This window comes from Anoplopoma fimbria, chromosome 24 (assembly GCF_027596085.1).
Source record: "Anoplopoma fimbria isolate UVic2021 breed Golden Eagle Sablefish chromosome 24, Afim_UVic_2022, whole genome shotgun sequence".
Classification (NCBI taxonomy): Eukaryota; Metazoa; Chordata; class Actinopteri; order Perciformes; family Anoplopomatidae; genus Anoplopoma; species Anoplopoma fimbria.
The window spans coordinates 11,735,471-11,756,555 of record NC_072472.1 but is presented as its reverse complement, the minus strand read 5'-3'; the positions used below and the strand labels follow the sequence as shown (position 1 = coordinate 11,756,555).

General features: G+C 39.7%; 1 protein-coding gene across 1 annotated transcript in view; it reads left to right on the top strand.

Moving 5' to 3' along the window:
• Nucleotides 1–245: 245 nt before the first annotated feature.
• The window catches only part of LOC129114035 (cilia- and flagella-associated protein 54-like), an 87,150-nt gene continuing 66,310 nt past the window's right edge, over nucleotides 246–21,085 (top strand). The window contains exons 1-54 of the mRNA XM_054626538.1: nucleotides 246–391; nucleotides 581–686; nucleotides 1,305–1,454; nucleotides 1,638–1,803; nucleotides 2,079–2,137; nucleotides 2,238–2,381; nucleotides 2,617–2,730; nucleotides 3,214–3,315; nucleotides 3,413–3,605; nucleotides 3,764–3,844; nucleotides 3,973–4,085; nucleotides 4,235–4,349; nucleotides 4,686–4,771; nucleotides 4,890–5,027; nucleotides 5,537–5,678; nucleotides 5,894–5,949; nucleotides 6,111–6,233; nucleotides 6,432–6,675; nucleotides 6,967–7,100; nucleotides 7,492–7,689; nucleotides 7,777–7,869; nucleotides 7,981–8,169; nucleotides 8,710–8,828; nucleotides 8,927–9,074; nucleotides 9,203–9,358; nucleotides 9,470–9,592; nucleotides 9,847–9,969; nucleotides 10,193–10,310; nucleotides 10,943–11,032; nucleotides 11,120–11,246; nucleotides 11,366–11,468; nucleotides 11,919–12,010; nucleotides 12,099–12,296; nucleotides 12,428–12,600; nucleotides 12,685–12,833; nucleotides 12,955–13,164; nucleotides 13,871–14,070; nucleotides 14,441–14,576; nucleotides 14,787–14,916; nucleotides 15,040–15,201; nucleotides 15,291–15,500; nucleotides 15,729–15,816; nucleotides 15,999–16,169; nucleotides 16,265–16,331; nucleotides 16,538–16,723; nucleotides 16,806–16,892; nucleotides 16,985–17,104; nucleotides 17,508–17,555; nucleotides 18,545–18,686; nucleotides 18,870–19,036; nucleotides 19,203–19,357; nucleotides 19,446–19,572; nucleotides 19,812–19,968; nucleotides 20,312–20,469. Of these exons, the coding sequence (XP_054482513.1) occupies nucleotides 246–391; nucleotides 581–686; nucleotides 1,305–1,454; nucleotides 1,638–1,803; nucleotides 2,079–2,137; nucleotides 2,238–2,381; nucleotides 2,617–2,730; nucleotides 3,214–3,315; nucleotides 3,413–3,605; nucleotides 3,764–3,844; nucleotides 3,973–4,085; nucleotides 4,235–4,349; nucleotides 4,686–4,771; nucleotides 4,890–5,027; nucleotides 5,537–5,678; nucleotides 5,894–5,949; nucleotides 6,111–6,233; nucleotides 6,432–6,675; nucleotides 6,967–7,100; nucleotides 7,492–7,689; nucleotides 7,777–7,869; nucleotides 7,981–8,169; nucleotides 8,710–8,828; nucleotides 8,927–9,074; nucleotides 9,203–9,358; nucleotides 9,470–9,592; nucleotides 9,847–9,969; nucleotides 10,193–10,310; nucleotides 10,943–11,032; nucleotides 11,120–11,246; nucleotides 11,366–11,468; nucleotides 11,919–12,010; nucleotides 12,099–12,296; nucleotides 12,428–12,600; nucleotides 12,685–12,833; nucleotides 12,955–13,164; nucleotides 13,871–14,070; nucleotides 14,441–14,576; nucleotides 14,787–14,916; nucleotides 15,040–15,201; nucleotides 15,291–15,500; nucleotides 15,729–15,816; nucleotides 15,999–16,169; nucleotides 16,265–16,331; nucleotides 16,538–16,723; nucleotides 16,806–16,892; nucleotides 16,985–17,104; nucleotides 17,508–17,555; nucleotides 18,545–18,686; nucleotides 18,870–19,036; nucleotides 19,203–19,357; nucleotides 19,446–19,572; nucleotides 19,812–19,968; nucleotides 20,312–20,469 (7,332 nt within the window). The remainder of the gene's footprint in view (nucleotides 392–580; nucleotides 687–1,304; nucleotides 1,455–1,637; nucleotides 1,804–2,078; nucleotides 2,138–2,237; nucleotides 2,382–2,616; nucleotides 2,731–3,213; nucleotides 3,316–3,412; nucleotides 3,606–3,763; nucleotides 3,845–3,972; nucleotides 4,086–4,234; nucleotides 4,350–4,685; nucleotides 4,772–4,889; nucleotides 5,028–5,536; nucleotides 5,679–5,893; nucleotides 5,950–6,110; nucleotides 6,234–6,431; nucleotides 6,676–6,966; nucleotides 7,101–7,491; nucleotides 7,690–7,776; nucleotides 7,870–7,980; nucleotides 8,170–8,709; nucleotides 8,829–8,926; nucleotides 9,075–9,202; nucleotides 9,359–9,469; nucleotides 9,593–9,846; nucleotides 9,970–10,192; nucleotides 10,311–10,942; nucleotides 11,033–11,119; nucleotides 11,247–11,365; nucleotides 11,469–11,918; nucleotides 12,011–12,098; nucleotides 12,297–12,427; nucleotides 12,601–12,684; nucleotides 12,834–12,954; nucleotides 13,165–13,870; nucleotides 14,071–14,440; nucleotides 14,577–14,786; nucleotides 14,917–15,039; nucleotides 15,202–15,290; nucleotides 15,501–15,728; nucleotides 15,817–15,998; nucleotides 16,170–16,264; nucleotides 16,332–16,537; nucleotides 16,724–16,805; nucleotides 16,893–16,984; nucleotides 17,105–17,507; nucleotides 17,556–18,544; nucleotides 18,687–18,869; nucleotides 19,037–19,202; nucleotides 19,358–19,445; nucleotides 19,573–19,811; nucleotides 19,969–20,311; nucleotides 20,470–21,085) is intronic.

The following is a 21,085-nucleotide window of genomic DNA, read 5'->3' as shown; positions in this document are numbered from 1 at the left end:
AATTAAAAAATGTACTTGAATAAATCAATTAAAAAATGTATTTACTTGCAGGCTACCTTCAGTGAGACTACTGTGTGTTCAAACCATACGAATAAAATATTTAAAAACAAAAACTAATTGCTTGCTGGTTACTATGTTTCCTATCTGTTTGGCATCGTTTCCATAGTGATGTGCTTCCCTTGGAGCAGGTTGTTGTTGGATATAATAAGCCAACAGAAGCCTTAGCTGGTTAAAATAACGCAGACATGGAATTACCAGCTTCATATTATGGGGAACTTGATAAAAGAAACCCAGTTGTTTCAGCCTTTGAACGAGACATTAACTCGTTTATAACGCTGATGAGACGAGTTGCTTCTTGCAGCAGACAGGACAGCGGCCCTTTCGCTAAAGGGTGAGCTGTTTCAATGCAATGATCTTGCAGAAATTGCTCCACTGGTGTGTCATGTTTAAATCAGTCGAGATGATTGCAAACGTTTCAGTAAATGTCATATTGCATGCATAATGAGTCAAGCGTATTTTAATGTTTTCTTGACAGGTTACACATATATTTACACATACCTTACTCTTTTTCATTTTGAAGGATTAAAATCCTGGTGGAGATTTGGAAGAAGTACAAACAACGACTGCCTGTGAAGTTGTACCAGGAGCGCATGTTGGAGGTTGCAGATTTTCTCTTTGGAATAAAGGTATTTCACAGGAGCCTAGCTGATCGCCAATATTTGATAATCAATTGCTTTACCAGCTGCATATCATCAAAAACTAATCCAGACCTTGCTCCAAGATTTGAGCACCCATGTTGAAATGGTGCATATTATTATTATTATATTCCTTTATTGATCCCCATGGGGGAAATTCGGGTGTTGCAGCAGCTCAACTACATAGAAACCGATAATAAACAAAACATATTATACAATAAATAAAAAATAAAAAAATAAAAATAAAAACAAATAATACAAAGTACCATGATGCCATATGCTTCAAATTCATAATTCATGGCAATTTGTGTCATTATGTGATGAATTTAAGCACTCTTTTGGGTGGAAAAGAGAAATTGTTAAATTGGTTATTTGGCCTACATTACTAGCCTCTTGTCTCTTAATGTTGGCTGCAACTCCTTTCCCCATTTCTCACCTCATAATTCATCATTGGATTACTTGTTGAACCTGAGTGTTGGTCCCATAATTAGCTAACTTAGTTTTTTAGATGTCAAAATAGGGTTTGGGGCAATTGGCCAACGTGTTTTTTGTACACCACAAATTCAAAGTTGTCATTACGTCTTTCTTCCTTCTACTGTTCATGTGTAGTTGTACCAGCTCGCTCTTTGGCAGGGATACAGCCTCCACCTGCTACAGTTCAACTCAGTGAAAATAACTGACATCACAGATGTGGACCACCTCATGGCCTGCTTCTTCCCAGAAGGTTTTGATACAGACCAAGATACCTTTGCCATGAAGGTACACTGCATTATTTGAGCTTGTGTGCAGTGGGTTCCTGTATGTGATATGTTTGACTATTCACAGACTGACTGAAGTGAAGAGCATGCTATGCTTGTTGTAGGGTGTTGTATTGTTGTTTGTGACTGAACTCTGATATATCTACAGTATATAAGTGTTATATGTGCGTGTGTGTGTCAGCAGATCCGTGCTATGCAGGGCTGTGCCTTGTGTATATTTGAGACGGAGAAAAGGAACAGCGTTCTCAGCCAGAAGGGACTCTGTAAACTGCTGCATGTGCTGAACTTCATCAGGATTATGATGCAGGCGTTACAGCAACATGAGCACCTCTGCTGGCAAATATATAATTGTATGTTTGTACAACTTATATAATTCAACCCAGTATTTTTTTGTCTGGCATAACATTTTTGAAGAATTAATTGAGTGGTCAAAGTTTGATACAGGACAATAAGATGTGCCTAAAAGGGTGGGTTTGTGAGGATCTAGGTACAAGGGTCTTATCCGCTTAATTAACCTTTTGAATAAAGCTATTGTGATTTGTTGTTTAAATTACAACATTCTACTGTATTTGATATTTTGCTGTAGAACTAACCTGTTTCTCTTTTCCTTTCTAATCTTTTCTAGGTTCATTAGTCATCTACAAAATATGCCGTTACCTGATGACCATGAATTGTAGTGCACAGGTACTTACTTATGTTATAACCAGAATTTTGTGTGATTTAGAATGTCGATATAAATATGTTTGTCATGATCCTTTGTTCTACCGTTGATGAACCTGTTCAGGCACTGGAGTACCTTCTATGGGCAAGCATCAGTATAGAGCTGTCCATCACTCTGATGACTGCTAAGTATTTGCCATGGATTGTCACACTCTACTGTGCTGTCTGCCACTGTTACTATGACAACCAGGCTGCTTTGCAGGCGGAGGTAAAAGACACACATCTTCCACATCCAGACACCTATAAGCATGCAATCATTGTGATGTTAAAAGACTATTCAGAAGCTGATTTAATAAGCTACAAATACCAACTGTCATCTTCTGTTGATCTGACATTTTCTGTTTGACAGCCTGCCAACAGTCTGTTTGATGTTTATCTGCTTTAGAGGAGATTATTTAGTTATTTATTCTCTGGGTTGCTCGTGTGTCTTTAAATGCTTTCAGGAATTTGCCAGGAGAGCCCTTGGAAAAATCAATGAGCTAGCAAAGCTGGAGGAGCAGAAGGAAGGTCCTGCCACCAGAGAGACTCAGAGAGCTTACAAAGAATCATCTATCAAGGCAGGAGACTCCCCTTACCGAAATATACTCTTATTACTTCTAATGTTATAAAGTGTTAGGGAGATCATTCACACATCTCAGTGACAACTGCAAACATTAAATGGGTGCAAAGAATACATAGTACAGGCAAATATAAAGCCATGCCGATCTACATATCAGTTTAAATGCCATTGGAAGTCCAATCTACACGACCCAAGCATGAGAAGCGACATTTCTTCATTCTCAACCCATGCGGTATGAGCAAATGGTGACTCTGCATTCATAGAATCACTCTGGGGAAACATTTCTCATTGTGTAAGACGACAGCTGTTTCACTAGATAGCCACCACTGTATGTCTGAACACAGACACTATACAGATGGTTGCCCTCTGAGATTTCTTGTGGCTTTATGTGCCGAAGTTAACAGTTTGTTGTTTTGCCTTTCCAGTGTTGATGTACTTCTCTGGTTTATCAAATAATGTCCATTCACATTTTATTTTTCAGCTGGCTGCCATGATGTTCAAGCATGCAGTGTTTGAGGCCAGAAGAAGACCCAAACTCATTTTCAGAATCAAAATCAAAAGCACCTTGAAGGACATACCCAATGTAATAAGATCCCCTTTACTGCCATGTGATCATTTTCATTGTTAAATCTCAGACTTAAGTGTCCCTTTCCCTGTATGCCTGCCTGTATCTACTGTAGGGACCATGGCCTCGTACTACAACAGAGCGAATGCTAATGGGCCTGTTTGACAGCAGTCCAGCGCAGTTCTTGGGCATCTTGGAAGCACTTTGGGACAGCACCAGACGCCCGCTGCAGACAAGGATGCCAGATGAGCCAGAGCTGCAGGAGGTGATCCTGGAACTCCTGTCTGCTGGCATTAGTATATTATCTGGTTAGTAAAACAAACAAACAACAGAATACACTCTGTGTTCATTCCACTATGTTCACAATTAAGAGATAACCTACAGGTGCTGCAAATGTTCTAGAATCCTTAAAGGAATGCTCACTTTGTCTATTGAGTAATAAGCTTGTATGTTCCTGTCTGTGAAGGAGTCACAACTACTAGTGAGTCTCTTGTGAGTCTCGGGGCACTGACACCAACATCCACACTGATGGATTTAGCCATTACAGGTTAGTCCCAGTTTCATACATTACAGAAATTGTTACATTTATAACACTTTATAATTGTTTAGAGGTGTTTGTTTGTTTCAAGTGGTTTGAAATTCATTTTGAATTAATGCAATGTCTTGTGTTGCTAGGAGAAAACAAAGTACCCATCATGTCTGCAGTAAGGTTTAGTAAGATCTTGTTTCAGTACAAGCAGCCAGATGCTTTCACTGAACTTGCCAGAGAGATGCTGCAGGTTTTGTCTGTAAGTAGCACACAAGCATTTCAGAAAAGGGGAATGCACTCCATTTCTATCAGTTGTCACTTTTGTATTCTAATGTTTCAACTTCAGTTGAATGTATGCTGTGTTTCTAAATAATCTCAACTCTGTCTTACTTTGTCTCTCTGTGTCAGGGTGTGGAAGGTCAGTCATTCAGGAGGGCAGAGCTGGAGCTTGCTTTACTTGACAGGTTTAATCGTCTGCTGTCTTCCCAGAGGAGCCATCCTAGAGAAGACAACACGATTGATGGTAGCAAAGGTAAGATTGTGACACAATTGAATCATCAGACCCCTAAACTTTTATGTAGATAAATGGATTAATATAAACTGTCCACAAAGGACTCGCATAAGCCATTTAATGCTGTTGCCCAGGCTTCAATGATGCTTGAACAACCTTCTGTCTTCTTTTCCTTTATTTGTGATTGATAATTTCACATTGTTGCTAAGCTGCTTGAGTATTTTAGCTGACGCACTTTGAGATTTCTTGTTCATAAAATAGCATTGATTAGATAGGTGTTCAACATTCGGCCTCCAACGCTGATTTCAGAAATAAAAATGTGGTTTTGTTGTTTGATGTTTCCACCAGACAGACACAAGTCTTCATTCTCAATGGGTGATGAGTTCATTGACCTGGTAGAGACCCTGCACAAGTCTGTTTGTGGCTCTGCTCCTGTAAGTTTCTTTGTTATGTGTGCATTTGTGTTGGGGTTGATCTGCCAATGACTAGGATTACAGTTAGCGATATAGTTCATTTTTAGTGTCTATACACTGTTTGTGTGTGTTTGTGTAGGATGTGCAGCCGGATGGGGATCTGGTTTTGGATGTTGTGTTATTTCTGTGGGGTAAAGTGAAGATGGTGATCAAGAGGAATCAGCTACAAAACCTAGAGTTGACACACTACCATGAGAAGGTATATATGTACGACAAGGTATGTATTTAAAAAGGTAAGCATTGACTTCCAGGTGATAGGAGCAATTTATTGTCAATATAAAACAGCTTCTTTTATCCGCTAGAATATGGGTGTCACGATATCTGTGACATTCAAGAATGAATCATGTTTATAATACACATATGATGTTATAATGTAAATATTCCAAGGCCTCTTAAATAATTGTATGTATACAGGAGAAGGTTAAGATGAATTTGACTGATACCAGTATTATTTGTTTTTCTATATAAAGTGATAATATCGTTATGGGGAATTATTTTGGCCACAATAATGGTCTTGTGAATATCTGATATCGTTCGTTACAGCCCTACTCTACAGCATAGACTTTTTTTATATCATTTTTTGTAGTTAAGGACTGAGTGAACTTTAACATTAATTCGGACAGGATAAAACACATTCATTGACTTATATTTACTTACATTTTTCACAGTATATTTAATGTAGACGTCCTACTTATGACTTTTCATGCGTATGTAACATGTTTGCAGTGGCTGTGGAGTCTGTCTATGCTGTGTGAGGTGGCCTATGCCTGTGACCTGGCAACTGTTGACTGCATAATGGCGGCAGAGATGATTCACACATTGGCCATACAGCTAGAGAGTGCAGCTGAACGCAGTACTCAAAGCCGAGGTGAGGTTCTACTGTTTTCCCTGTTTCAGTCTTTAGGACAGCATAAACATACAACTTTTTTACTTCATCTTGTGTTGTTTTGTAGAAATATCACAATATATTTAAGATTGGGTAAACTCCCCACCACAGTATCTCAAAAACACATGCACACACGCACGTACATGTCATGTTCACCATGATTTCTTTTCTGTTATTATTCTCATGTCTTTTTCTAGGAGCTTGTGAAGGAGACTGTGAGGGTGTGAAGCTAAGCTCTTTCTCTATTCTTGAGGTATGTTAAATGGATTGACTGTCTGTGCGTAGCGTCAAATTATATTATTATTTATACTACAAGTTTTTATTATTATTAAGTGTATGCACTTTGCTATAACAAAGAAACACACATATCCAACCAATGTATCCTTAAATGTTTGTGTTTGTGTGCGCTTGCAGAGTTCATGTACAGAGCTGCTTAAGAGGGTGTGTGAGGTGGTTGATAGGGGTCTTGAAGATCTGGCAAAGGGTATAACTACACTGCTGCCCCGCTCAGCAATCACTGACGCTGCCTTCATGCAGGTAGGAAGTTAACCTATGCAACACTTCGTCTTGCATTTATTTATTCTGCACAATTCTAAGGGGTTATTGTGTGTAAGGATCCCAATACACAGTATTGTAAGATGAGAACATATAAAAGTATGAACAGGAAATCAGTGTAGATTGAGAAAATACAGTGGGTGAGTGTACCTAAACCCTGTTTTTCTCTTGTTGGCATAGAGATTTGGTCCTCTCCCTCAATCAACTCCCTCCCTATTTTCTCCGACATCATCAGAGGAGGGAAATGAAGAAGATGAAATAAGTGAGAAGAAAAAAGAAGAGATTGAAACTAAGGCAGAATCCGATATCAGAGCCTCTCGAAACACTCAGTCCTCTCATGCGTTCCTCCTGGCCACAGACCTTCATCAAGAGCTTGACATCATCCGCCACAGGGCTTCCCTCAAGTTACTGCAGCTAAATGCAGGTCAGAATCACTGCCACACAGGAAAATGCACTAATTTGTGATTTTTGAGAATTAATTGCCTTTTGCCTACCTGTTTATACGCACGTTTCCAATGTTGAAAATTGTTAAATTTCATGATCCATGATCTTGCTGATTTATGATGATTAAACAATAAATCGTAGATACCTGTCAGGGTTAACGTTCAGAAAGGATATTGATTAAAAAATAACGTCTGCCAATAATTCATGCCTAATTGTAGACATAAGTAATGGGTCTGATAGTGTTGGTTGTGACTTTGTTGGTTATGTCTAGTCGCAGAGTCTGAACTGTTGGATCGGATCAAGAAGAACAAGGTGACCAAAGCTCTTTTTCTGATGCAGAAAGCCTCGCTGGCGTACAACAACATGGAGCCAAATACCAGCCACAAATCGGAGGCTCTTCTAGAGGTTACACATTTATGAATTTTCATACTTTCTTAGAACAGTCACAACTACACATGAAATGTAAAAAATTGCTCTTCCACATTCACCACAGTCATGTGTATGTTTATCTGCAAATGTGTACAAGTACAGTTATGTGAAAAGAGTATGCTTACTTTAAATTAAATGAATCAATTGAACTTTATAACATAAACACGGAGCCAATACACACTATTTTATTTCTGAAGCCATACTAAACATGTGTTGTCAATTGTTGAAATTCAAACCTTTTACTTCAGGCCTCAGTGGCAAATTTAATTATTCAGTTCATATTGTTTGAGGACTAAAATGTTACCCATTTTGATCCTTTATGAAGTGTAATCAATAATCCACTGGTTTGTCTGTGCTCCTTTGCCAGGAGGCCTACACCCTGACAGTGAAAGCAGGAGTGGAAGAGAGGAAATTGTATATCTCCGCCACCCCGAAGACTCCAGCTGAAAACAAAGATAAAGGGAAGAAGGAGAAAGAAGAAAACCCACCACCTCCCCCCATCCTGCTTTCACGCACTGACCGCTCCTTAACCTTTTCCCCAGCACCTTATAACTTGGAGGGACAAGTGAGATTTTAATTTAAGTGTCAGATAATAAACACAGCTTCTTTACTCGTTATCTTTGGTTTTTATCTTGGTTATCTTGCTTTCCAGGTGTGCTGGTACCAGCTCTGCGGCCGTGCAGCTGAGGGCATTAACAGGAAAGTCCGCCTTGGAGACTGCAGCCTGCAAGGAACTGGAAATATGGTACAATATTTCTCTTTCACAGAAGAGTGTCAGGTCTAGTGGAACACATTTTGTCATCTTGTATTATGTGGTGTGTGCCCATAATATTAGGTCTGACTTGTATGTTTCCAGGTACCAGCAGTTTCTGGTGAGTGCGTGCTGAGAGTGGAGCGGCTGGAGCCCAACCAGAAGTATGTGTTTGCTGTAGCAGCCTACAACAGCCAGGGCAAGCTACTGGGCAACACCATAGGAGGGTCAACATTCCCATTGCTGGCATCGTTTCCGGTAACACTGCTTTCCACGTGGGCTCACTTGGCACAGGTACACTACACTCTCACCCTTACACATATGTACATGTTGCCTTATTTGGGTAGAAAGGAGAGCCTGTAGGCATAATAATGATTAACACTGACTCATACAGTTATTGCTCATTGTTGGGATTTTGGCCCATGCCAAACTGGTGGATATCTTAAAGGGACAGTTCACCCCGAAATCAAAATCAAAAATACATATTTTTCCTCTCACCTCTACATTGTTTTGGTGTGAGTTGCAGAGTGTTGAAGATATGACTATAGAGATGTCCGCTTTCTGTCAATTATAATAGATCTCGACGGCACCTGGTTTGTGATGCTCAAGAAGCCAAAAAATACATAAAAAAATCTCAACAGCCTTTTTATGGAAAAATCATCACCTAGTAACTCAAGATAAACCAGAGGCCTTGTTATGAGCAGTTTTATAAAGAAACAATTGCCTAGGTGAACTAGCAGTATCAAGTACAGATGCCGTCTTCCTTCTGTCCCTTTATCACTGTTGCCCACAGAGCCAGAGAAAAAGTTTGAGCTTGTTTGACTCCTTCCTCAGGTGGCATTTCAAACAGAGCAGTATGCTGTAGCAAAGAAAGCCTGCAGAGAACTGTGGATCCACTATACCTACACTGACCCTGGGTCCCACGGCACACAGGATAGACTCGCTAACACAGGGTAAGGAGGGAAATATCCGCACAATTCAAGCTAAGAAGTGTGTATTTCTATAAATTTGCAAATCTCCTTTTGCTCCATCCCCATTCACCTACGGAAAGGCTTCGTGTCCAGACCTTGCAACGCTCCTCTCCTCACCTATGTCAGTTGTTCCTCACTTCCATCTTCATTGAGACAGAGATCAACATTCAGCAGGGATCCCTCTATTGTGACTCATTCAGTGATACTGGGCCGTTTGTCTGGGAACAGGTAAAAAAAAGAAAAGAGTCACAGTGTGAGAGTGTCTTACCATGTTTAGCTTGTATGATTTTAACATTTTTTTTTAAATATATTAACATACATATAAATAAATTATGTTTGCACATGTGTATATGCAGGAAGCCCGACTGGCAGAGTGTGAGCGAATGCTGGTGGCCGTGGACCTGGCAATGTGGCTGAATGATGGCAGCGCTGCAGTGCAAGCTGTAGTTATCTGTTATGGCCTCCTAGCCCCTCTAATCTTCCATCAGATCGTTTGCGACCCTGTTGTACAGGTATGCATCACCTTATCCATATACATCTTCATATTTCTTCCTACAAACAACAACTTTAGCTTGTTATCAATGTAATAATTCATAACTGTGTGTCTGTGTTCTGATATGCAGATACTAAAAAAATGCCTGATAGTTTTGGAGGAGAATTCAGGTCTTCTCAAACAAAAATGGATTGGAGACACCGCAGAGTCATTTTTGCACATGATAGCCTGCATCACCTACTACCTTTCCAAGGTGCGTCTGCATGCATATGTATACTAACAGTTAAATTGTTTATGTGTTTATAGAGGTTTCAGTGGTCTTGAAAACGTTGTGGGTGAACTGCATGTTAAAACTTGGCAAAACTTATATATATATATATATATATATATATATATATATATATATATATATATATATATATATATATATATATAGTGCACAGATCAGATACCCCAAATGATAACCAACTAGTTGCCTTGCAATAATGTCTCATCCTTCTTGTCCAGGCATCACGTGTGCTCAGGGAGCCTCAGATGGCTTCTGTGATGATGGACAGTGGTCGCAGGCTGCTCCAAGAGGTCTATGATGCTCAACTGCAGATCAGTAGACTTGCCGATAAAGCTGTGAGTGTAAGGAATAGTGTCAAAGTGTAGATTTATTTCATAATTTAGCCCCAATCTAAGAGTGATTTAAAATCATGAAATTAATCTATGATATCCAATATTGTACAAAAGACTGCTATATTTTTTGTGATGATTTTATATGCGATACTTTAACTATACAGCAAAATGAAGAATATTTTGCTCCACTTTTCTAGTGTTGTTGTGTGTCTCTGTGTGTGTGTTTGTGCAGTCTAAGACAGATCATGCTGCAATAAAGGGTGAAATCAAGATAAGTCTTAAGCTGAAGGCATTGCATTGGAAGAACAAGGAAACAATCACATCTGAAGCAGCTCTCATCGTAGACAATGGTAACACACAAAAAAACACACACATTGGTCTTATTGTATAAAGGAAGTTTGTGAAAAATAAAGTGCTGTGTATAGCAAGTTGGTATACACAGAATAACCCTAGACCCCCCCGGCTTTGATTATTTAGAGCATATAGCACTTAGGCATTATCCAACTTGCTCCAGTGTGGAACTGTGGATTTTATGATGCGTTCCGTGGCTTTTCTCCCGCCAGACTCTCATGTGCCGGCACACTTTGATTTTCACATATTCTTAATAAATCTATTCCGAGTCAAATAATATAACTGGTAAAGGCGATGTAATGTGAAAAAAATTCCCCAGTTTAAAATAGGTTTTTTTATTTTTAATATGTTTTGATGTATTTTTCTCTACAACCATCTTTTGATGCCCTAAGGGGTCCCGACCCCCAGGTTGAGAACCACTGTTCTAAATTATACTTTTGAGTCCACTGTTTAATAATAAATACTTTCTCACCTTATTCACCAAAACTACCACTGGCATGTAACACATCACTTCAGGAACACTGAATTTAAATGACATATTAGAAACATTTTTGTTTCTCTCACCTGGTTAACTAAACGTATTGATTGTTTTGTTTACCTTAGCTGAACAATGTATACCATTTTTCTGTAGAGATTGCACGCCCACTGACTGGCTGTGAGGATCCCACCGTATTGTATGATCTAATCTCCAACAGCACAGTGAATGATGCCTACCAAAAAGGTAAGTGGCACACACTTACATCATTTTTTTAATGAGTTTTAATCTTTTTATAATTGACACCTGTATTTTGTGTGTGTGTTTTTGTAGTGATGAAGCTCAGACGCAAGGTATATTTTATTGAGTTTGCGGCATTAATTCTCCAGAGAGCCATGGAAGAAGGACACCCAGACCTTGTGTTAAAGTGGGGACAAAGCATGTTTGAATATCTATCCAGGTGTGCTTTGACTATTCACCTCTTTTACTGATTTAAAAAAAGAAATGTTAAAATGTTGTACACTATGATAAAATGGTAAAAAAGGCTTGACAGTATGTAAATTGTTTTATCTTTTTCAGGCGAGATGAAGTGAAGGTAATTTCCACAAAATATTTGGAGGGAAACAGTCAGAGTAAAAGAAGAAGTAGTGCTCAGGCCCTAAAAGGAAATGAACCTCCACAGGTAAAAATAATATGCAAACAAATAGCCAACACATAAATTTAGATACATAAGGACATACAATATACTGAATGTGTTCATATGTTCTATATAAACATTAAGTTCACTTCATGGACAATATTCGACCAAGCAGTGGAGGTTTTTCAGACCTTGCCAAGCGTAGTGAGTTATGGGAATCCACATTATTAATTTGTTTACTTCAGTAAAATTGAAGGATAATGTATATTAGCTCTTTTAAAACTGCTTCACAGGAGAAAACACAGAAAGCCAATCTCATTATGTGCTCTGGTTTAAGACATTGTAGCCTCAATCTACTGCTTAGCTATATGTTCTGCAAATTCCTTGTGGATTGCTCTCAATTTTGGTGCCTAATGTATACTGTGGACACCCTTCAAAACTATCCATAAGTACATAACATTAAGGATGTACCCTAACCCCAGATACTTTTTGTAGCAGAACAAGAGCACACCCTCACACGATGACGCAAGGAAGAAACTAAAGCAGAAAATGCCACACAGCATGCTTCAGAGAGTGAAAACTAACAGGTACAGTATGTGTACCTGTGATTGTGTGCAATTATATGTGTTTGTTCACATAACCACATGTGCATTGGACTTCTATCTGTGTGTGTAGAGATATGCAGGTTGTGGAGAACCTGTTAACCGTGATGTCGTCTGTGGTGCAACGCCAGAAGAAGCAACTTCAGCTGAGGAGCATTTGCTTTGAGGAGAGAGTGTGGAAGTCTCAACTCAACTACAGCATGGCTCAAGCCCATTTAGCACTGCTTTACCAGGGCCTGGACCAGCTGCATGGAGGAGCCCTGCAGCAGAGGTTCATTCACAAGATAGAAGAAACTACTTTACTTCACATTTTCTGTATTTTTCTCAAATAATTCTGCATATGGGGCATTTGTATACCTATAACCTACCTGTAATATTATGTTCTGTATGTTATTTTTTCAGTTATAGGCAGTTCAATCCCTTGTTTTTCTCTCTGGCCTACTCCGGTGTTCTGGTGCGGAGGAACCCACAGCGACAGACATCTTCCAAATACGAGGTTGTCTCAGGGAGAGACTCCTCCCACTCCGCTCTTAAGGAATATGTGGTTGCACACAAAGAGGGTAAAAAAAAGGAGGGTGAGAAACACTTAATGAAAAACCAGTAGATAACTATCTTGTGATCTGTGTTTCATCACTTTTCTCAATCTTTTCTTCCAGCAGTAAGAGTTGATAACTCTGTCACAGAGGAGAGTTGTGGGGGCGGAGAGGCCTCTCAAATGGTAGAACAGCGGATTGAGACACACAGACGCGCTGCTGCCTTGCTGATCGACTCACTCAACAAAGCTGCTTTACATCTCCAAAGGGCCATGGTAATGCACACACACACGGACTTACACTTACACCCAAGTACAGAATTGCTGACATTACATGTGACCATACAGTATTAATCCAGGTATTATATTTTATTTATCTATTTATAACATCTTTCAGGTGTTGGCCCATCGTGGCAGCCACTGGACAACTCTACAGTGTGTGTGTCAGACTGTTTGGGACCAAAGCTGCAGAATCAGTGTCCTAGTACAGAGAGCTGCTCAGCATGAACCTCCCTCCTCCATCACAGCAGACCAGTTGCACACCACCTTCACACCACTACTGGTGCTGGCTACTGACCTAATCATGGACATGCTGAACAGACTTGGGGTAAGCGTCACATAGAGCTATAAACACATGTAACTGCTTGTTATAAAACTCACCCACTTAATAAGTCATTACTAATAAAGTATACAAGGCATTGCGAAGTGTGCTGCATCATACTGTAGACTGCATATAAGAAGTGAACGTAGTCACTGTTACGTCACCCACTGGTTCGCGGCCTACAGGTTTGAATCCTACAGTTCGGCATTTTGGCAGCCACCTTCTTGGTTTTTTGGCCGTCGCCATCTTAGTATTTTGGAGCCAGAAGTAACACGATATGGTGGAGCTTAATATACCTGAGGGCTGACCAAGACCGTTTTAGGTGACAGAAGTGTTACAATCTACTTTCATGAACCTAAAACAAACTGTGAAGGGGTTAATGTTCTAAGAAGAAAACAATACAACACCAAAACCGATTGAGACCATAAACTCATGTTTACAATGTTACAGAGGGTATAAATCAAGTGAGAAGTAGGGTCATCTTCTACTTTAGCTACCAGAGGAGTCGCCCCCTGAAGGCGGGGGATTAGAGGGATTGGAAGTTTAAGGTACTTCTGTATTGGGTTCACTTTTCACATCAAGAGGTTGCTGAATGATGACTATTGTCACTTCAGTCTTCATCTTGTCATCTGAGCAAAGCACATTTACAGCTACAAAGTGAACATGACACAGTCCTGTTTATGACTTTCATATTTATCTTTGTCCCAACTAGCTGTGGAGTTTGTATGACAGAGACTTGACAGAGGAGGAACTTGAGTCCAGTCTTCACTTCTCAGCCCCACTGGATAACAGCACCCAGGTGGACCTGCGTTGGGTCCGCACCCTGGTTTTGCACACTCTGGAGTGTCTCCACGACAGTGGCAAATGGGAAAGCCTGGCCCACTTTGCCTTAGTTTTCAACTCATACACACGGTGAGTAAAACTATATTGCAGTCCTAAATCTGCAACTGCAGCCAAGATTTGATAATAAATTGTTTTGTATTGTAATATTCAACAGAAACGAGTAAAGATTATGGCCAGGTTCTTATCATCAAAAGGAATTTGAGAGTTTTTAAATTTGGAGACTTTTTGGTCAATATAGACACAGCACAAACTTTCCATTGTATAATGCGCATAACCTTTAAAAAACATATTTAGTGGATTTTCTGAAAGAAACGTCTCTTTTTTTACAACTTAACATTGCCATATGTTGCAAATCTGGATCAAATACTCACTTATCTCAGTTTTTTTTGCCAATGATTTTGTGTGTGTGTTTGTGCCTGCATCTGTATGTCTATCCCAGGGATCGTTATGCCTTGATCATAACTCCTCTACTAGTCCATGCTCAGAGGAGGCTGCTGGAAAGGATAAGTTCTTTCGGAGGACCTGTAGTCCCTCAACCACACCATGTCAAGACACAGAAGGCGACTGGCAAGGAGGTAGAACATATCGACACAAAACATTATAAACATTATGAGGCATTATTTACTAATCTCAAAAACCAAAGTGTTACAAGAAAAAGCAAGCAAATGAAACAAATACTTATTTTCAAACAAATGATAATGGATATTATAGTACCTCATGCTTTGAGTGTATTATGCTGTATGTATGTGTATACAGTTTATGGTGCTCTCTTTTCTATATTTCAGGTAACTTACAGGAGCTACGCAGACTCCCAACTGCTCATTGGGTGTACAGCTCCCCCTGTAAAGCAACCGACCACTCCTAGAAAAGCAGCAGTCTCAAACTCCACTCCTCGAGGCACAGTTGATCTTAAAGGTTTGAACAGCCAGCCTCATGTCATGTCATGTGAAAATATTTGAGTCATACAAATACTTGTTTGTAGGCAGTTTCAAATGGTGTTGGCATGTATAATGTTTTCGTGCATGTTCTCTGTCTAAGGTGCAGAGGTACAGCATGCACTGTCCCTTGTGTGCGTTCCTCTGGATGTGGAAGACACACTGAGCTGTTACCGTCAAGCTCTTGAGAGAAGACCACACTGTCTTCAGGTCTTCCAGCATAGTCGCTCATTACTGCTACAACTTCTTGCATTCACAAAGCCCTGTGAGTTCTCCTCTAAATGTTTGGATTACCACGCTCACACAACAACTGTTTCAAACTGTCACTGTTTGCACTGTTTGTCTCTTTTCCAGGCTTTGTGGCACAGTTGAAGCACTGTCAGAACAGAAGTCTCAGCCATTCTGCAAGCCTGGTTGATTTCAGTCCCTTAGTTATGCCTACTCCAAGCATCGAACCTTACGACCTGACAGAGGAGGACTTCACTACTCCAAATGCTCTCTACACCGTCCCTATCAGCCCTGACCACATGGCGACTGTCAGTGTTGCGTACTCCACCTCCATTAGTAAGAGCACAAAATACTAATAACATCTAGAGAAAGACTTCTATGGCACACTTTACATAAAGAAGGCATGTATTGACAAGTTCTCTATAAGTGGGACACAGAGTTAGATGTGTTACAGAGAGTACCAGCAGACTACATGACAAGAAATATCTGGATGAAGTCTGTGTCAGGCTGTCACGGTCATAAATATCTTACTTTCCTCCCCATCTCAACCCTACTTTTCTTCAGAGTATCTCCAGGCCAACAATCATGACTCCCTCAGAGTTCTGGCACTGCATGAAATGGGAAACCTACTGTTCTACAACGGAAACACACGGTTAGAATCTTTGACTGAGTGTGTATGTGTATGTGTGTGTGTCTGTGTGTGTGTTGAAGCAAGCTTACAGCCTCTCATTTTATGCTTTTACCTATAATTATAGCAAAAGTGTACGTTGAGCTTTTCACAATTTTCCTTATATTGTTATAATAATTGTATTCCTGCCTGTGCTTTATCTCCAGGTCAGCACACTTATACTGGAGTAAAGCAGTTGATTGTGCCTTAAAGAGCTCAGGTGCTGTAAAGAAATGGGATGGTGTGTCCTTTGGGGGTGGCTCCCTGCAACAAACCCTGAAAGAGGTCGGCATTTGGGGATGTCTAGAGGCTGCTGGGCTCACTGCTAAGATTGCACAGTAGGTTTCAATGAGGTTAAGCATTCATTTGAGGTGTTTTTCGGCATGTCGCTCTAAAAATGACCTGCTCCTGAGGGATGTGTTTTGATGTACAGGTATATCTTAACGTCTGATATCGGCGAGCGGACCAAGTGCTGTCTCATGTCTGCGCACTTCTTTAAGGTAATACTTCCAGTCTCTCTCTGCTGACAAATGTGTTTTTATTTATGTTGCTAAATGCACTATTGATGAAATGATGACAGGAGAGGTTTTTGCTCTCATGCCTAAATACTGTTTTATTATCTGTATTATGTGTACATTCATTTTTACATTATTTTGTTTGTTTTTTTGTGTGTGTGTGTGTGTGTGTGTATGACCCACTTCCCTAGTGTGTGCTGTGTTGCTCCCTGGCTCAGCCCCAGGCCGACCTCCAGTACACCTGTCACAGCATTAGAGATGAACTGCTCCCTGGAGTCGACCTTTTCTCTGAACCCCACAGGGTTCACCTCAGCACCACTGTAACCAGCCTTAACTTCATCTGCCACTGGCTTTTCAGCACAGGCTACTACATTACGGTACACACATAAACACTGTCTGTCTGTCCTCATTTTGAACTGCAACGCTCAAGATTAAAAATGTATGTGTTTGTAATTTCAGCTACTGCCCATATTAGCCCTTTACATACATTTTGTGGGGACTGTGTGCAGAGATGTATATCGCACTGTTGACGGCAAAATACTGAAGGTCAGTATTTGTGTTGTTTTCTATATGTAAATGTAAATGTTTCTTTTCATAGTTTTGGTACAGTTTTCAGTCTGGATTGATGTTTTCTGCAGATCCGTGCCCTTACTGAACTGTGTCTGTTCACTGAAGCTGTAAAGGAGGCAGTTCAGCTCACCCAGGGCACAGGGGTCCTTCTGCCTCATGGACACTACATTACCAAAGATAATCTCCAAGTAAGAATGCACATATGCACTCTTTGCCTTTTTCCCTATTAGCCTTTGTAAATTGGTAATGTTGGTAGTGGTGCAAATCGCTTTTGTTGAAGTACTTTATGTACAGTTTTAGTTACAATGTTGACCTTGTGTTTATAGTACTGTAAATCTGAAATTTTCATTCAATATGTTAAGACATGGGTTGTTTTCCTACCACACTCTTGGAGAAATACATATGTGTGCCGGTTACTTCCAACCTAATTTAATCATTAGTCGGAGACAGACTGTACATTATTTTTGAATCGATTGAAGATTGTCAAACAAAATATTATATTGCTGCTTCTGCACAGGCTTGAAATTATTGTGATGGGTGTTTGTATATGCCATCATTTAGTTAATATTATAAATTGTGCTTATCCTGCAGCCTGTGAAGACATTTTACAGCAACAAGTCTCTCCTGGACAATTCTGAGGTATTTTCCATATATATTTTTTATTTTATTTTGAAGATCTGGGGATATTTCATTAGTGCAAACTCTATGCTCATGCAATCAACTTCACACTTGACACTGAGCTTTCCTGGGTGCTCATTAATACTCCTGCCATAACATACAATAGCTGCATCACACATCAAAGTCATGGCTGCTCACGGTCAGAAACAGTGGTGAAATACACTGGTTCAAGAAAAAACACAAGGGGCTGACATTAACAACCTATAAACTATTCTAACTCATTGTAACCTGAAATAACTTTCAAAAGGTCTCAAAAGCACCTAAAAAATATGCCACTCAACTGTAAACTACTTAATGTCTACTTCAGAGGAGAATGTTGTAGTATTGCCTTTACCTGACAGAGATATGTTACTGGTTATGTTGCAGATTCAGATTTGGGTCACAAAGTATAACAATAACATTAATTTCAATTAACAATTAAAATATTATGCATTGTTACCCTTTGACCTATCTAGCACCGTATTGGAATACATTGTGCTGATAATATCTCTCTTTCACTCTCTACTCTAATGCCATTTTTTTACAGTGCGGTATTAATAATTTTGCCATTAAGAGTTAATAGTTTTAGGGCAGAAAAAAGTTTTGAGTAGGCATACTTTTTCACCACTGCTAAAACCATTATTCCCGATTAGAGAAAGCTTAAAAAGTAAAGCAAGATGCTGTGCCCCCAAATCATTAATTCCCAATATGTGTTTAGTTTATCCAAATAACGGCTGTTAGGAAATTTGTTGCAATATCTTTCGGTGGGGAAAGCTTCTTTACAGGGCCTTAAGACCAGCACAATGCATCGACACAAACATACATAAATACGTACACCCTGTTCCAGCTGTAGGCAAAAACTGCTACAATGACATGTTATCTGTCTCTGTGCTGCTGTTTCAGCAATATATCTGCCAAATTAAGAAATAAATATAGTTCAACAAATTTGTGTGTTTTTGGTTTGTGGTTAGGCTTTGGAGGAACTTGTGAACTGTGACTTTGCTCCAGAGGTCCGATCACTGTATGGATCCACATTGTGCCTCAGATTCAACCTTGCTCGTATTCAACTAGTCCTTGCACTCAGTAACACCGTACACGGCTCTCCTGTGCCAGGTCTGTAAGCAACAGTACTTCCTTCTCTATGTTATTTATGTTCGGTTTAATATTTGGATCATGTGACACCTCTAATTGGATTGCATTGAACCAAATGAGCTTCGTTTTTGATTTTGATTTAATTCTGAAATAGTCACTGTGGATCAAACAGCGTGATATGCATACAGTGGTAATGTCTTTCAGATACTGTTGAAAGAGAAGCAGGTGCCAGCATAACAAGCTGTCCAGTGAGCTCAAACCCCCATGAACAGGACATATTGGACACTGAGGCCTCCTGTCTAAAGACAGAAGAGCCAAAAGTGCTGACCCTTGATAAAGAAAAGGAGAAGCTCACGCCAGAGAGGATAAAGGTAAGACCTCTATGGGATTTTTCAATGGATCTTTACTGTAGTGGTTTGACACTAACTGTAATATAAGCATTGCATTGTTTTATTTTTGGCAACTTACTTTAAATATGTATTTTTTTCTAACTTGTTTATGTCAACTTACTCATATCTGTCCTCTCATGTGTTGTAGTTCCTTTTGCTGGAAGGCGCATCCTCCTTGTTGCACTGTATTTTCCCTCAACTTTCACCTCAGTCCTGTAGCGAAATGGAGAACCTGGAACTGTCAATAGAGTCCAATCTTCTGAAGGCCAATCTATACCTGCAGCAAGGACATGCTGCACTTAGGTACAGGCGCCTTATACATGTGTGCTGTATGTTCACATGATTATGTTTGTATTTCCTGACCATCCTCACCATTTTTAACATCCTTCAGTTCTGAGATGGCAATTTCATCCTTGGTGCTGCTGCAGACATGTCCTGTGATCATGAGAGGAATCATACCGAGCTCTCCGAAACCCGCATCTGAGATCCAACATGCCAGGACTGGAATTGAACAGGTAGCAGGTTTATATGAATTAAATGCAGAATCAAATAAGTTGATTTTTTTTATCAAACCAAAGCATATGTCATGTTCTGTAATGTAAAGTGTATTGGCAGCTGAAAAATTATAATGTCATCTTTTTTTTTATTTACATGTAAAATATGCACATATTAGCCACACTGGGAAGTAGAATGATGATTGATGGTACATGGTGTGTGTAGGCAATATGTGTTTATATGTGTAAAATCTGGTCTACAGGGTTCTAAAGATTGCAGTGTGTCAAACCTCCTGCATGGAGACTGTCCTAGAGCAGTTGAGGCCAGTGAGAGAATTGTTTCTCTGTGGCTGCGTTGCCGCTTGGCTCTGGTCCGCAGCTTGGCTGCACAGATTCCTGGCACTGCTGACCTTTTCCCAGGTCTGATCATGTGCTGCTTTTTCTTTTTTTCTGAACGATGTATTGTTTGCTGAAAAAGTTGAACTAATATCACATTACTTATAAATGTCAAAACAAATTAGTTATTTTCACTTCTATTCAAACTAGTACTGGATTTATACTTTAAAAAATCATGTAGAACTACTTTACCTTGTTTCTTTTCATTGATTCCCGTAACAACGCTTACTTAAATTATGTGTATTGTAGAAGAGGAGGGGGAAAAAGCTTTACACGTCATTAGCTGCATATATGTAAGTCATTAAATGTTAGATATTGTATATTGAAACTGTGTGTAAGGGGATGTGTGCATGTGCAGATTTTCTAGGTGAGAACATCAACGAGGAAGCAGCTTGGGTGTTACAGGAGGGACTTGATGAATGTGCACGATGGGGAGACCTGGATATTCAGGCCATCTTGATGGTCGAAGGTGCCAAATTGAAAGCACAGAGAGGCCAGACTGATGACGGCATGGCAATGCTGCAGGTACCGACACGCGCACAGACACCTTTTTGTCACTTTTTATTTTCAAACAAATAAGTATACTTTAGAAAGGAAAGATAGATAGAGGAAGAAAAATCCTGGTATTGCATCGTCCTCATTGTTTGCAGTGAAGGTTACACATGTCTCTCATTTTTGAGGAAAGGTCTCCCCCTTATTCATCAGGGAAAATGTCAGTTTATCCATCATGTCCCTATAACCATGTCCCTATAACCATCTGCCTTTTAGGACTGGGAGGGACCTTTTTATACCAGTTTGTCGTTTCCACTTTTTTTGTATACAACCAAAGACACAACTTATCCAGTTGTTTATTTTTATGTGAGCTGGGGTGAAAGAGTGAAATAAAATCTATATAATTAAACCCTCCATTTGCTGGGATTTGTTAATATATTATGCAAATCCTTCTATATTTCTGTATTTAATTCTGATGTACTTTGATACAGTGTGACCGAAAGATTGAGATTGCGGATACAATACAGTTTTTTTTTTTTATTCTACAAGTTAAAAAAGTTTACTAGCTGGCCAAAAGTTCAATGTAGATGGTTCTGATCAGTAGCCAGATACGTTAACCATTGCTCAGCCCTGAAGATTGATAGTCAGC